The sequence below is a fragment of the Oncorhynchus gorbuscha genome, linkage group LG01, assembly GCF_021184085.1.
Source record: "Oncorhynchus gorbuscha isolate QuinsamMale2020 ecotype Even-year linkage group LG01, OgorEven_v1.0, whole genome shotgun sequence".
NCBI lineage: Eukaryota > Metazoa > Chordata > Actinopteri > Salmoniformes > Salmonidae > Oncorhynchus > Oncorhynchus gorbuscha.
In genome coordinates this window covers 3,923,795-3,936,144 of record NC_060173.1, presented here as the reverse complement: position 1 = coordinate 3,936,144, position 12,350 = coordinate 3,923,795, and the positions used below count along the sequence as shown (strand labels likewise).

General features: G+C 40.6%; 1 protein-coding gene across 1 annotated transcript in view; it reads left to right on the top strand.

Annotated features, from left to right (window-relative positions):
• The window catches only part of LOC124031926 (mitochondrial glutamate carrier 1-like), a 99,691-nt gene that overhangs the window by 82,523 nt on the left and 4,818 nt on the right, over nt 1-12,350 (top strand). The window contains exons 7-10 of the mRNA XM_046343743.1: nt 3,042-3,102; nt 9,823-9,967; nt 10,298-10,452; nt 10,747-10,822. Coding sequence (XP_046199699.1) covers nt 3,042-3,102; nt 9,823-9,967; nt 10,298-10,452; nt 10,747-10,822 — 437 coding nt within the window. The remainder of the gene's footprint in view (nt 1-3,041; nt 3,103-9,822; nt 9,968-10,297; nt 10,453-10,746; nt 10,823-12,350) is intronic.

Below are 12,350 nucleotides of genomic sequence, written 5' to 3'. Positions count from 1 at the left end.
ATATGTTATAGTGTTCTATAGTGTTATAGTGTTCTATAGTGTTCTATATTGTGTATAGTGTTCTATATGTTATAGTGTTCTATAGTGTTATAGTGTTCTATAGTGTTATAGTGTTCTATATGTTATAGTTGTGTTAGTGTTCTATAGTGTTATAGTGTTCTATATTTGTAGTGTTCTATAGTGTTGTAGTGTTCTATATTGTTGTAGTGTTCTATATTGTTGTAGTGTTCTATAGTGTTCTATAGTGTTATAATGTTCTATAGTGTTATAATGTTCTATAGTGTTATAGTGTTCTATAGTGTTATAGTGTTCTATATTTATAGTGTTCTATAGTGTTATAGTGTTCTATATTTATAGTGTTCTATAGTGTTATAGTGTTCTATAGTGTTATAGTGTTCTATAGTGTTATAGTGTTCTATAGTGTTATGTGTTCTATAGTGTTATAGTGTTCTATAGTGTTATAGTGTTCTATAGTGTTATAGTGTTGTAGTGTTCTATAGTGTTGTAGTGTTCTATAGTGTTGTAGTGTTCTATAGTGTTGTAGTGTTCTATATTGTTATAGTGTTCTATATTGTTTGTTATAGTGTTCTATATTGTTTGTTATAGTGTTCTATATTGTTATAGTGTTCTATATTGTTTGTTATAGTGTTCTATATTGTTTGTTATAGTGTTCTATATTGTTTGTTATAGTGTTCTATATTGTTTGTTATAGTGTTCTATATTGCTGTAGTGTTTTATAGTGTTCTATATTGTGTTTCTATAGTGTTATAGTGTTGTAGTGTTCTATAGTGTTCTATATTGTTATAGTGTTATATATTGTTATAGTTCTATAGTGTTATAGTGTTATAGTGTTATAGTGTTATAGTGTTATAGTGTTATAGTGTTATAGTGTTATAGTGTTATAGTGTTCTATAGTGTTATAGTGTTCTATAGTGTTATAGTGTTCTATATTGTTATAGTGTTCTATATTGTTATAGTGTTCTATATTTATAGTTTCTATAGTGTTCTATATTGTTATAGTGTTCTATATTGTTATAGTGTTCTATATTGTTATAGTGTTCTATATTGTTATAGTGTTCTATATTGTTATAGTGTTATAGTGTTCTATATTGTTATAGTGTTATATATTGTTATAGTGTTATATAGTGTTATAGTGTTATATAGTGTTATAGTGTTCTATAGTGTTATAGTGTTCTATAGTGTTATAGTGTTCTATAGTGTTATAGTGTTCTATAGTGTTATAGTGTTCTATAGTGTTGTAGTGTTCTATAGTGTTGTAGTGTTCTATAGTGTTGTAGTGTTCTATAGTGTTGTAGTGTTCTATAGTGTTGTAGTGTTCTATAGTGTTGTAGTGTTCTATAGTGTTCTATATTGTTATAGTGTTCTATATTGTTATGTGTTATAGTGTTCTATATTGTTATAGTGTTATATATTGTTATAGTGTTATATATTGTTATAGTGTTCTATATTGTTATAGTGTTCTATATTGTTCTATATTGTTATAGTGTTCTATATTGTTAGTGTTCTATATTGTTATAGTGTTATAGTGTTCTATATTGTTATAGTGTTATAGTGTTCTAGTGTTATAGTGTTCTATATTGTTATAGTGTTCTATATTGTTATAGTGTTATAGTGTTCTATATTGTTATAGTGTTCTATATTGTTATAGTGTTCTATATTGTTTCCATATTGATAGTGTTATAGTGTTATCTATAGTGTTATAGTGTTCTATATAGTGTTATAGTGTTGTTCTATAGTGTTATAGTGTTCTATAGTGTTGTAGTGTTCTATAGTGTTGTAGTGTTCTATAGTGTTATAGTGTTCTATATTGTTCTATATTGTTATAGTGTTATAGTGTTTCTATATTGTTATAGTGTTATAGTGTTCTATATTGATAGTGTTATAGTGTTCTAGTGATAGTGTTCTATATTGTTATAGTGTTCTATATTGTTATAGTGTTATAGTATATATTGTTATAGTGTTATAGTGTTATAGTGATAGTGTTATAGTGTTATAGTGATAGTGTTATAGTGTTCTATAGTGTTATAGTGTTCTATAGTGTTATAGTGTTCTATAGTGTTGTAGTGTTCTATAGTGTTGTAGTGTTCTATAGTGTTATAGTGTGTTCTATAGTGTTGTAGTGTTCTATAGTGTTAGTGTTCTAGTGTTCTATATTGTTATAGTGTTCTATAGTGTTTCTATATTGTTCTATAGTGTTATATATTGTGTTTATATATTGATAGTGTTATAGTGTTTCTATATTGATAGTGTTATAGTGTTCTATATTGTTATAGTGTTCTATATTGTTAGTGTTCTATATTGTTATAGTGTTATAGTGTTCTATATTGTTATAGTGTTATAGTGTTCTAGTGTTATAGTGTTATAGTGTGTTCTATATTGTTGTAGTGTTATAGTGTTCTAGTGTTATAGTGTTCTATATTGTTATAGTGTTATAGTGTTCTATATTGTTATAGTGTTATAGTGTTATAGTGTTCTATATTGTTATAGATAGTGTTATAGTGTTCTATATTGTTATAGTGTTCTATATTGATAGTGTTATAGTGTTCTATATTGTTATAGTGTTCTATATTGTTATAATGTTCTATATTGTTATAATGTTCCATATTGTTATATATTGTTATAGTGTTCTATATTGTTATAGTGTTCTATATTGTTATAGTGTTCTATATTGTTATAATGTTCCATATTGTTATAGTGTTCTATATTGTTATAGTGTTCTATATTGTTATAGTGTTCTATAGTGTTATAGTGTTCTATATTGTTATAGTGTTATATTGTTATAGTGTTCTATAGTGTTATAGTGTTCTATAGTGTTATAGTGTTCTATATTGTTATAGTGTTCTATATTGTTTGTTATAGTGTTCTATATATTGTTATAGTGTTCTGTTATCGTTTCTGTTATCGTTATATTGTTATAGTGTTCTGGTTCTGGTTATATATACCCCTGGTTATCACACTTGACCAAATGTTCCTGTCAGTTATAGTGGTTTTTCATCTTGTATTTCTGTTTATCGTCACAGGTTATCGTCACGACTCCTATGGAGATGTTGAAGATTCAGCTTCAAGATGCTGGGAGAATTGGTAAGAGATTTAAAGAGATGGAGGATAATCAGTATGAGATAGACAGAGGACAAACAGTAAGAGATAGATAAAGGAGATTCAGGAAGAGATAGAGGTGAATTAGTAAGAGATAGATAGAGGAGATTCAGTAAGAGATAGATAGAGGAGATTCAGTAAGAGATAGATAGAGTAAGAGATGAATTAGTAAGAGATAGATAGAGGAGATTCAGTAAGAGATAGAGGTGAATTAGTAAGAGATAGATAGATAGAGGAGATTCAGTAAGAGATAGAGGTGAATTTGTAAGAGATAGATAGAGGAGATTCAGTAAGAGATAGATAGTTATTATTATTTCTGTATGTGTAATGTTTACTGTTAATTTTTATTGTTTATTTCACTTTTGTATATTATCTACCTCACTTGCTTTGGCAATGTTAACACATGTTTCCCATGCCAATAAAGCCCTTGAATTGAATTGAATTGATAGAGGAGAATCAGTTAGAGAGAAGTCCTGTATTACATTTACATTTAAGTCATTTAGCAGTTGTTACAGCGTGATTTAAATTTAAAGGCACTGTTCTCACTTTAGTGGAGACAGCATTCACATGACCGTTACGTTTCTCTGTCGGTGATCCAGACCGAATAGAAACATTTAGAAAGATGGAAAAACAATCAGATATTTAGAGAGATGGAGGAGGATTGGCAAGAGAGGGACACGGAGCTGCAAAATGGAAGGGTCACTGTGACCTAGTGTTGAAATATGGATCAATTCTGCCCCCGTGTGGTCAATAGTGGATCCACATAATGATCCTACCATCTCTACTGTCTATTCTATATTAGATCCTACCATCTCTACTGTCTATTCTATAGTGGATCCTACCATCTCTACTGTCTATTCTATATTCTATTCTATATTCCTAGATCCACATAATTCTATAGTGGATCCTACCATCCTACCATCTCTACTGTCTATTCTATATTAGATCCACATAACTATATTAGATCCTACCATCTCTACTGTCTATTCTATATTAGATCCTACCATCTCTACTGTCTATTCTATAGTGGATCCTACCATCTCTACTGTCTATTCTATATTATATCCTACCATCTCTACTGTCTATTCTATATTGGACCTACCATCTCTCTATTCTATATTGATCCTACCATCTCTACTGTCTATTCTATATTAGATCCTACCATCTCTACTGTCTATTCTATATGGATCCTACCATCTCTACTGTCTATTCTATATTAGATCCTACCATCTCTACTGTCTATTCTATATTAGATCCTACCATCTCTACTGTCTATTCTATATTAGATCCTACCATCTCTACTGTCTATTCTAATATTGATCCTACCATCTCTACTGTCTATTCTATATTAGATCCACATATTCTATATTAGATCCTACCATCTCTACTGTCTATTCTATATTAGATCCTACCATCTCTACTGTCTATTCTATATTGATCCTACCATCTCTACTGTCTATTCTATATTAGATCCTACCATCTCTACTGTCTATTCTATATTAGATCCTACCATCTCTACTGTCTATTCAATATTGATCCTACCATCTCTACTATTCTATATTAGTCTATTCTACTGTCTATATTTAGATCCACATAATGATCCTACCATCTCTACTGTCTATTCAATATTAGATCCACATAATGATCCTACCATCTCTACTGTCTATTCTATATTAGATCCACATAATGATCCTACCATCTCTACTGTCTATTCTATATTGGATCCTACCATCTCTACTGTCTATTCTCGTCCCCTTGGTGTATTGGCCTACCATTACATTCTCATTGAGTTATTCATGCATTCCATGTGGTAACAGCTTGCAGTTATAATGCATTATGATGCAGTTATAACACATTGTAAGACTTTACACGAGCAGGTACAAACCCTTATAAAGTCTTATCTTGCCTAAATAGCTGTAAACTGGATGGTTAGGTGGGTGGGGGTGGGTGGGTGGGTGGGTAGGTAGGTAGGTAGGTGGATAGGTGGATATGTAGGTAGGTAGGTAGGTGGATATGTAGGTGCATATGTAGGTAGGTAGGTGCATATGTAGGTAGGTGGATATGTAGGTAGATGGATATGTAGGTAGGTAGGTAGATGGATATGTAGGTAGGTAGGTAGGTGGATATGTAGGTAGGTGGATAGGGTAGGTGGATAGGTAGGTAGGTAGGTAGGTGGATAGGTAGGTAGGTAGGTGGATAGGTAGGTGGATAGGTAGGTGGAGGTAGGTGGATAGGTAGGTAGGTGGATAGGTAGGTAGGTGGATAGGTAGGTAGGTGGATAGGTAGGTAGGTGGATATGTAGGTAGGTGGATATGTAGGTGGGGTAGGTAGGTGGGTAGGTAGGTAGGTGGATATGTAGGTGGGTAGGTAGGTAGGTGGGTAGGTAGGTGGATAGGTAGGTGCATATGTAGGTAGGTAGGTGGATATGGGTAGGTAGGTAGATGGATATGTAGGTAGGTAGGTAGGTATGTAGGTAGGTAGGTAGGTTTGTAGGTGGGTAGGTAGGTGGATTGGTAGGTAGGTAGGGTAGGTAGGTATGTAGGTGGATATGTAGGTGGTAGGTAGGTGGATAGGTAGGTAGGTGGATAGGTAGGTAGGTGGATAGGTAGGTAGGTGGAGGTAGGTGGAGGTAGGTGGATAGGTAGGTAGGTGGATAGGTAGGTAGGTAGGTGGATAGGTAGGTGGAGGTAGGTGGATAGGTAGGTAGGTAGGTGGATAGGTAGGTGGATAGGTAGGTAGGTAGGTTGATAGGTAGGTAGGTAGGTAGATTGATATGGATAGGTAGGTGGATAGGTAGGTGGATATGTAGGTAGGTAGGTAGGTGGATATGTAGGGTAGGTGGATATGTAGGTAGGTGGATATGTGGGTAGGTAGGTAGGTGGATAGGTGGGTAGGTAGGTAGGTGGATATGTAGGTAGGTAGGTAGGTGGGTGGATGTAGGTGGGTAGGTAGGTGGTGGATATGTAGGTGCATATGTAGGTGGGTAGGTAGGTAGGTGTGGATAGATAGGTGGATAGGTAGGTAGGTGGATATGTGGATAGGTGGGTGGATATGTAGGTAGGTGGATATGTAGGTAGGTGGATAGGTGGATAGGTAGGTGGATGGGTAGGTAGGTGGGTAGGTGGATAGGTGGATAGGTGGGTAGGTAGGTGGATAGGTGGGTAGGTGGATATGTAGGTGGATAGGTAGGTAGGTGGATATGTAGGTAGGTAGGTAGGTGGATAGGTAGGTAGGTGGATATGTGGGTAGGTGGATATGGGTAGGTAGGTAGGTGGATATGTAGGGTAGGTGGAGGTAGGTGGATAGGTGGGTATGGATAGGTAGGTAGGTAGGTGGATATGGGTAGGTAGGTAGGTGCATATGTAGGTAGGTGGATAGGTAGGTAGGTGGATATGTAGGTAGGTAGGTAGGTGGATATGTAGGTGGATATGTAGGTAGGTAGGTGGATAGGTAGGTGGATAGGGTAGGTAGGTGGATAGGTAGGTAGGTGGATGGGTAGGTAGGTAGGTAGGTAGGTAGGTGGATAGGTAGGTAGGTGGATAGGGTAGGTAGGTGGATAGGTGTAGGTGGATAGGGTAGGTAGGTGGATATGTAGGCAGGTAGGTGGGTGGATAGGTAGGTAGGTGGATAGGTAGGTAGGTGGATAGGTGGGTAGGTGGATAGGTAGGTAGGTGGATAGGTAGGTAGGTGGATAGGTAGGTAGGTGGATAGGTGGTAGGTAGGTGGAGGTAGGTGGATAGGTAGGTGGATAGGTAGGTAGGTGGATATGTAGGTGGGTGGATAGGTAGGTGGGTAGGTGGGTAGGTGGGTAGGTAGGTGGATAGGTAGGTGGGTAGGTGGGTAGGTAGGTAGGTGGATAGGTAGGTAGGTGGATAGGTGGGTAGGTAGGTAGGTGGATGGGTGGTAGGTAGGTGGATAGGTAGGTAGGTAGGTGGATATGTAGGTAGGTGGATAGGTAGGGTAGGTAGGTAGGGATAGGTAGGTGGATAGGTAGGTGGATAGGTAGGTAGGTAGGTGGATATGTAGGTAGGGTAGGTGGATAGGTAGGTAGGTAGGTAGGTAGGTAGGTAGGTGGATAGGTAGGTAGGTAGGTAGATTGATGGTAGGTAGGTAGGTAGATTGGATATGTAGGTAGGTGGAGGTAGGTTGATATGTAGGTAGGTAGGTGGATATGTAGGTAGGTAGGTGGATATGTAGGGTAGGTAGGTGGGTGGGTAGGTAGGTGGATATGTAGGTAGGTAGGTAGGATTATGTGGAGGTAGGTAGTTATGTAGGTAGGTAGGTAGGTGGAGGTGGGTAGGTGGTTTATGGGTAGGTAGGTGGGTGGTAGGTATGTAGGTGGATAGTAGGTGGATATGTAGGTAGGTGGATAGGTAGGTAGGTAGGTAGGTGGATAGGTGGATAGGTGGATAGGTGGATAGGTGGATAGGTGGATAGGTGGATAGGTGGATAGGTAGGTGGATAGGTGGGTAGGTAGGTAGGTGGATAGGTGGTAGGTGGATATGTAGGTAGGTGGATAGGTAGGCAGGTAGGTGGATATGGATAGGTAGGTAGGTGGATATGTAGGCAGGTAGGTAGGTGGATATGTAGGTGGATATGTAGGTAGGTAGGTAGGTGGATATGTAGGTGGATATGTAGGCAGGTAGGTGGATATGTAGGCAGGTAGGTGGGTGGGTAGGTAGGTAGGTGGATATGTAGGTAGGTGGATATGTAGGTGCATATGTAGGTAGGTAGGTGCATATGTATGTAGGTGGATATGTAGGTAGATGGATATGTAGGCAGGTAGGTAGGTGGATATGTAGGTAGGTGGATAGGTGGATAGGTAGGTGGTAGGTGGGTAGGTAGGTGGATAGGTGGGTAGGTAGGTAGGTGGATAGGTGGATATGTAGGTAGGTAGGTAGGTGGATATGTAGGTGCATATGTAGGTAGGTGGATATGTAGGTAGGTGGATATGTAGGTAGGTGGATATGTAGGTAGGTAGGTAGGTGGATATGTAGGTAGGTGGATAGGTGGATAGGTAGGTGGATAGGTAGGTGGATATGGGTAGGTAGGTAGGTGGATATGTAGGTAGGTGGATATGTAGGTAGGTGGATATGTAGGTAGGTGGATAGGTAGGTAGGTGGATATGTAGGTAGGTGGATATGTAGGTGGGTAGGTGGGTAGGTAGGTGGGTAGGTAGGTAGGTGGATATGTAGGTGGGTAGGTAGGTAGGTGGATATGTAGGTGGGTAGGTAGGTAGGTGGATAGGTGGGTAGGTAGGTAGGTGGATGGGTAGGTAGGTAGGTGGATATGTAGGTAGGTAGGTAGGTATGTAGGTAGGTAGGTAGGTTTGTAGGTGGGTAGGTAGGTGGATTGGTAGGTAGGTGGGTAGGTATGTAGGTGGATATGTAGGTGGATATGTAGGTAGGTGGATAGGTAGGTAGGTAGGTAAGTGGATAGGTGGGTAGGTAGGTGGATAGGTAGGTGGATATGGATAGGTAGGTAGGTGGATATGTAGGTAGGTAGGTGGATATGTAGGTAGGTAGGTGGATATGTAGGTAGGTAGGTGGATATGTAGGTAGGTGGGTGGATATGGTGGGTAGGTAGGTGGATATGTAGGTAGGTAGGTGGATATGTAGGTAGGTAGGTGGATAGGTAGGTAGGTGGATAGGGTAGGTAGGTAGGTGGATAGGTGGATAGGTAGGTAGGTGGATAGGTAGGTAGGTGGATAGGTAGGTAGGTAGGTGGATATGTAGGCAGGTAGGTGGGTGGGTAGGTAGGTAGGTGGATATGTAGGTAGGTAGGTAGGTGGATATGTAGGTAGGTAGGTGGATATGTAGGTAGGTAGGTGGGTGGGTAGGTAGGTAGGTGGATATGGGTGGGTAGGTAGGTGGATATGTAGGTAGGTAGGTAGGTGGATATGTAGGTGGATATGTAGGTAGGTGGATAGGTGGATAGGTAGGTGGATAGGTGGGTAGGTAGGTAGGTGGATAGGTGGATAGGTGGGTAGGTAGGTGGATAGGTGGGTAGGTAGGTAGGTGGATAGGTAGGTAGGTAGGTGGATATGTAGGCAGGTAGGTGGATATGTGGGTAGGTAGGTGGATATGTAGGTAGGTAGGTAGGTGGATATGTAGGTGGATATGTAGGTAGGTAGGTAGGTGGATATGTAGGTGGATATGTAGGTAGGTAGGTGGATATGTAGGCAGGTAGGTGGGTGGGTAGGTAGGTAGGTGGATATGTAGGTAGGTAGGTAGGTGGATATGTAGGTGGATATGTAGGTAGGTAGGTGCATATGTAGGTAGATGGATATGTAGGTAGGTGGATAGGTGGGTAGGTAGGTAGGTGGATAGGTGGGTAGGTAGGTGGATAGGTAGGTAGGTGGATAGGTATGTGGATATGTAGGTAGGTGGATAGGTAGGTAGGTAGGTAGGTAGGTAGGTAGGTAGGTAGGTGGATATGTAGGTGGGTGGGTAGGTAGGTAGGTAGGTAGGTAGGTGGATATGTAGGTGGGTAGGTAGGTAGGTAGGTAGGTAGGTAGGTAGGTAGGTAGGTAGGTGGATATGTAGGTAGGTAGGTGGGTAGGTAGGTGGGTAGGTGGATGGATGGATACTATATTGTCCACAGACAGAACAGAAAAGTTAGTGCATCTTCATTACAATAATACTAAAATTGTTCCTTAACAAATCAACTATCAGAACTCCACGCTGTCCCTGTCTGTCCTATCAGAGGCCCAGAGGAAGCTGATGCCAGAGACGATAGTACCGGGGACCGTGCCGACCAAGTCCCCCACCGCCATGCAACTGACCAGGGAACTGCTTAAGGAGAAGGGAATCGCTGGGCTGTACAAGGGCCTGGGGGCCACACTGCTCAGGTAAACAACAGAGCACCACAGACACTGTTCTGACCACCAACTACCCTCGACTCATTGGCTCTATCTCAATTGTATTTCCTAGATTCCTACCGTCCTCTCTCCTCTTCTCCTTCTCAAAACGTATGGAGGAAAAAGAGCAGAGACTAAGGGACCTTGGCTCTTCTCCTCCAAGGCGTTTTGAGGAGTCGAGGAAAGAGGACATGAGGAATCGAAGAATCAAAGAAATACAATGAAAGCCCATTCATAGATACACCGACACACACTGTGGTATGACAATATGATAAAACTCTCCTCTGCTCGTCTCTCGTTTCTCCCTTCCTCTCTTCTCAGGGATGTTCCGTTCTCCATCATCTACTTCCCTCTGTTTGCCAACCTGAACGACCTGGGGAAGAGAGGAGCGGAGGGCCCCGCTCCGTTCTATGTCTCATTCCTGGCAGGCTGTCTGGCTGGCAGCACGGCCGCCGTGGCTGTTAACCCTGTAGACGGTGAGACATAATATTATAATATCCAGTATCTAGTTAATAATACTGTAGTCATATAGACTGGCAGCACGCCCGCTGTTAACCCTGTAGATGGTGAGACATGGGGATTTTCTTTCAAACGTGTTATAACTTGTTATTAAGACCCTAGAATGTGTTACAATGTTATACTATTATACTACGTTATGTCTCTCTGAGTTAAAATGGTCTGTATTTCGCCGGGATCTTACACCAATCATAGGTTCTTAGTTGCATCAGTGTGTGTTGTAGTGTTACCATGGTGTTGTTGTGTATTGACAGTGATAAAGACCAGAATCCAGTCTATGAACAGAGGGAGTACAGAGGAAACCTACAGTGGGGTGACTGACTGTATCAGGTAAATCTCAACACGTGGGGGATTGACGTTGTTCAGGACCCCCCCCCCCCCCCTCAAAAACACACTTTTTGTTTTGGATAAAATCATAACAATAGGATGTTCTAAGTATAGTAGAATACATATTACCACTTCAGGAGATGGTTGAGTGTAGTTACCCTTTCATTCAAGTGCCCATGCACTGTTTGGTGTTTCTGTAGCACAGCCACCTAGCACTGTTTGGTGTTTCTGTAGTACAGCCACCTAGCACTGTTTGGTGTTTCTGTAGTACAGCCACCTAGCACTGTTTGGTGTTTCTGTAGTACAGCCACCTAGCACTGTTTGGTGTTTCTGTAGTACAGCCACCTAGCACTGTTTGGTGTTTCTGTAGTACAGCCACCTAGCACTGTTTGGTGTTTCTGTAGTACAGCCACCTAGCACTGTTTGGTGTTTCTGAAGTACAGCCACCTAGCACTGTTTGGTTAGCAGTGTTTCTATAGTACAGCCACCTAGCACTGTTTGGTGTTTCTGAAGTACAGCCACCTAGCACTGTTGTTTGGTAGCAGTGTTTCTATAGTACAGCCACCTAGCACTGTTTGGTTAGCGGTGTTTCTGTAGTACAGCCACCTAGCACTGTTTGGTGTTTCTGAAGTACAGCCACCTAGCACTGTTTGGTTAGCGGTGTTTCTGTAGTACAGCCACCTAGCACTGTTTGGTGTTTCTGAAGTACAGCCACCTAGCACTGTTTGGTTAGCGGTGTTTCAGTAGTACAGCCACCTAGCACTGTTTGGTGTTTCTGAAGTACAGCCACCTAGCACTGTTGTTTGGTTAGCAGTGTTTCTGTAGTACAGCCACCTAGCACTGTTTGGTGTTTCTGTAGCACAGCCACCTAGCACTGTTTGGTGTTTCTGTAGCACAGTCACCTAGCACTGTAGTTTGGTGTTTCTGTAGTACAGCCACCTAGCACTGTTGTTTGGTGTTTCAGTAGCACAGCCACCTAGTGCTGTTTGGTGTTTCAGTAGCACAGCCACCTAGCACTGTTAGGTTTTTCTGTAGTACAGCCACCTAGCACTGTTTGGTGTTTCAGTAGTATAGCCAACCTAGCACTGTTTGGTGTTTCTGTAGTACAGCCACCTAGCACTGTTTGGTGTTTCTGTAGCACAGCCACCTAGCACTGTTTGGTGTTTCTGTAGCACAGCCACCTAGCACTGTTTGGTGTTTCTGTAGTACAGCCACCTAGCACTGTTTGGTGTTTCTGTAGTACAGCCACCTAGCACTGTTTGGTGTTTCTGTAGTACAGCCACCTAGCACTGTTTGGTGTTTCTGTAGTACAGCCACCTAGCACTGTTTGGTGTTTCTGTAGTACAGCCACCTAGCACTGTTTGGTGTTTCTGTAGTACAGCCACCTAGCACTGTTTGGTGTTTCTGTAGTACAGCCACCTAGCACTGTTGTTTGGTGTTTCTGTAGTACAGCCACCTAGCACTGTTGTTTGGTGTTTCTGTAGTACAGCCACCTAGCACTGTTTGGTGTTTCTGAAGTACAGCCACCTAG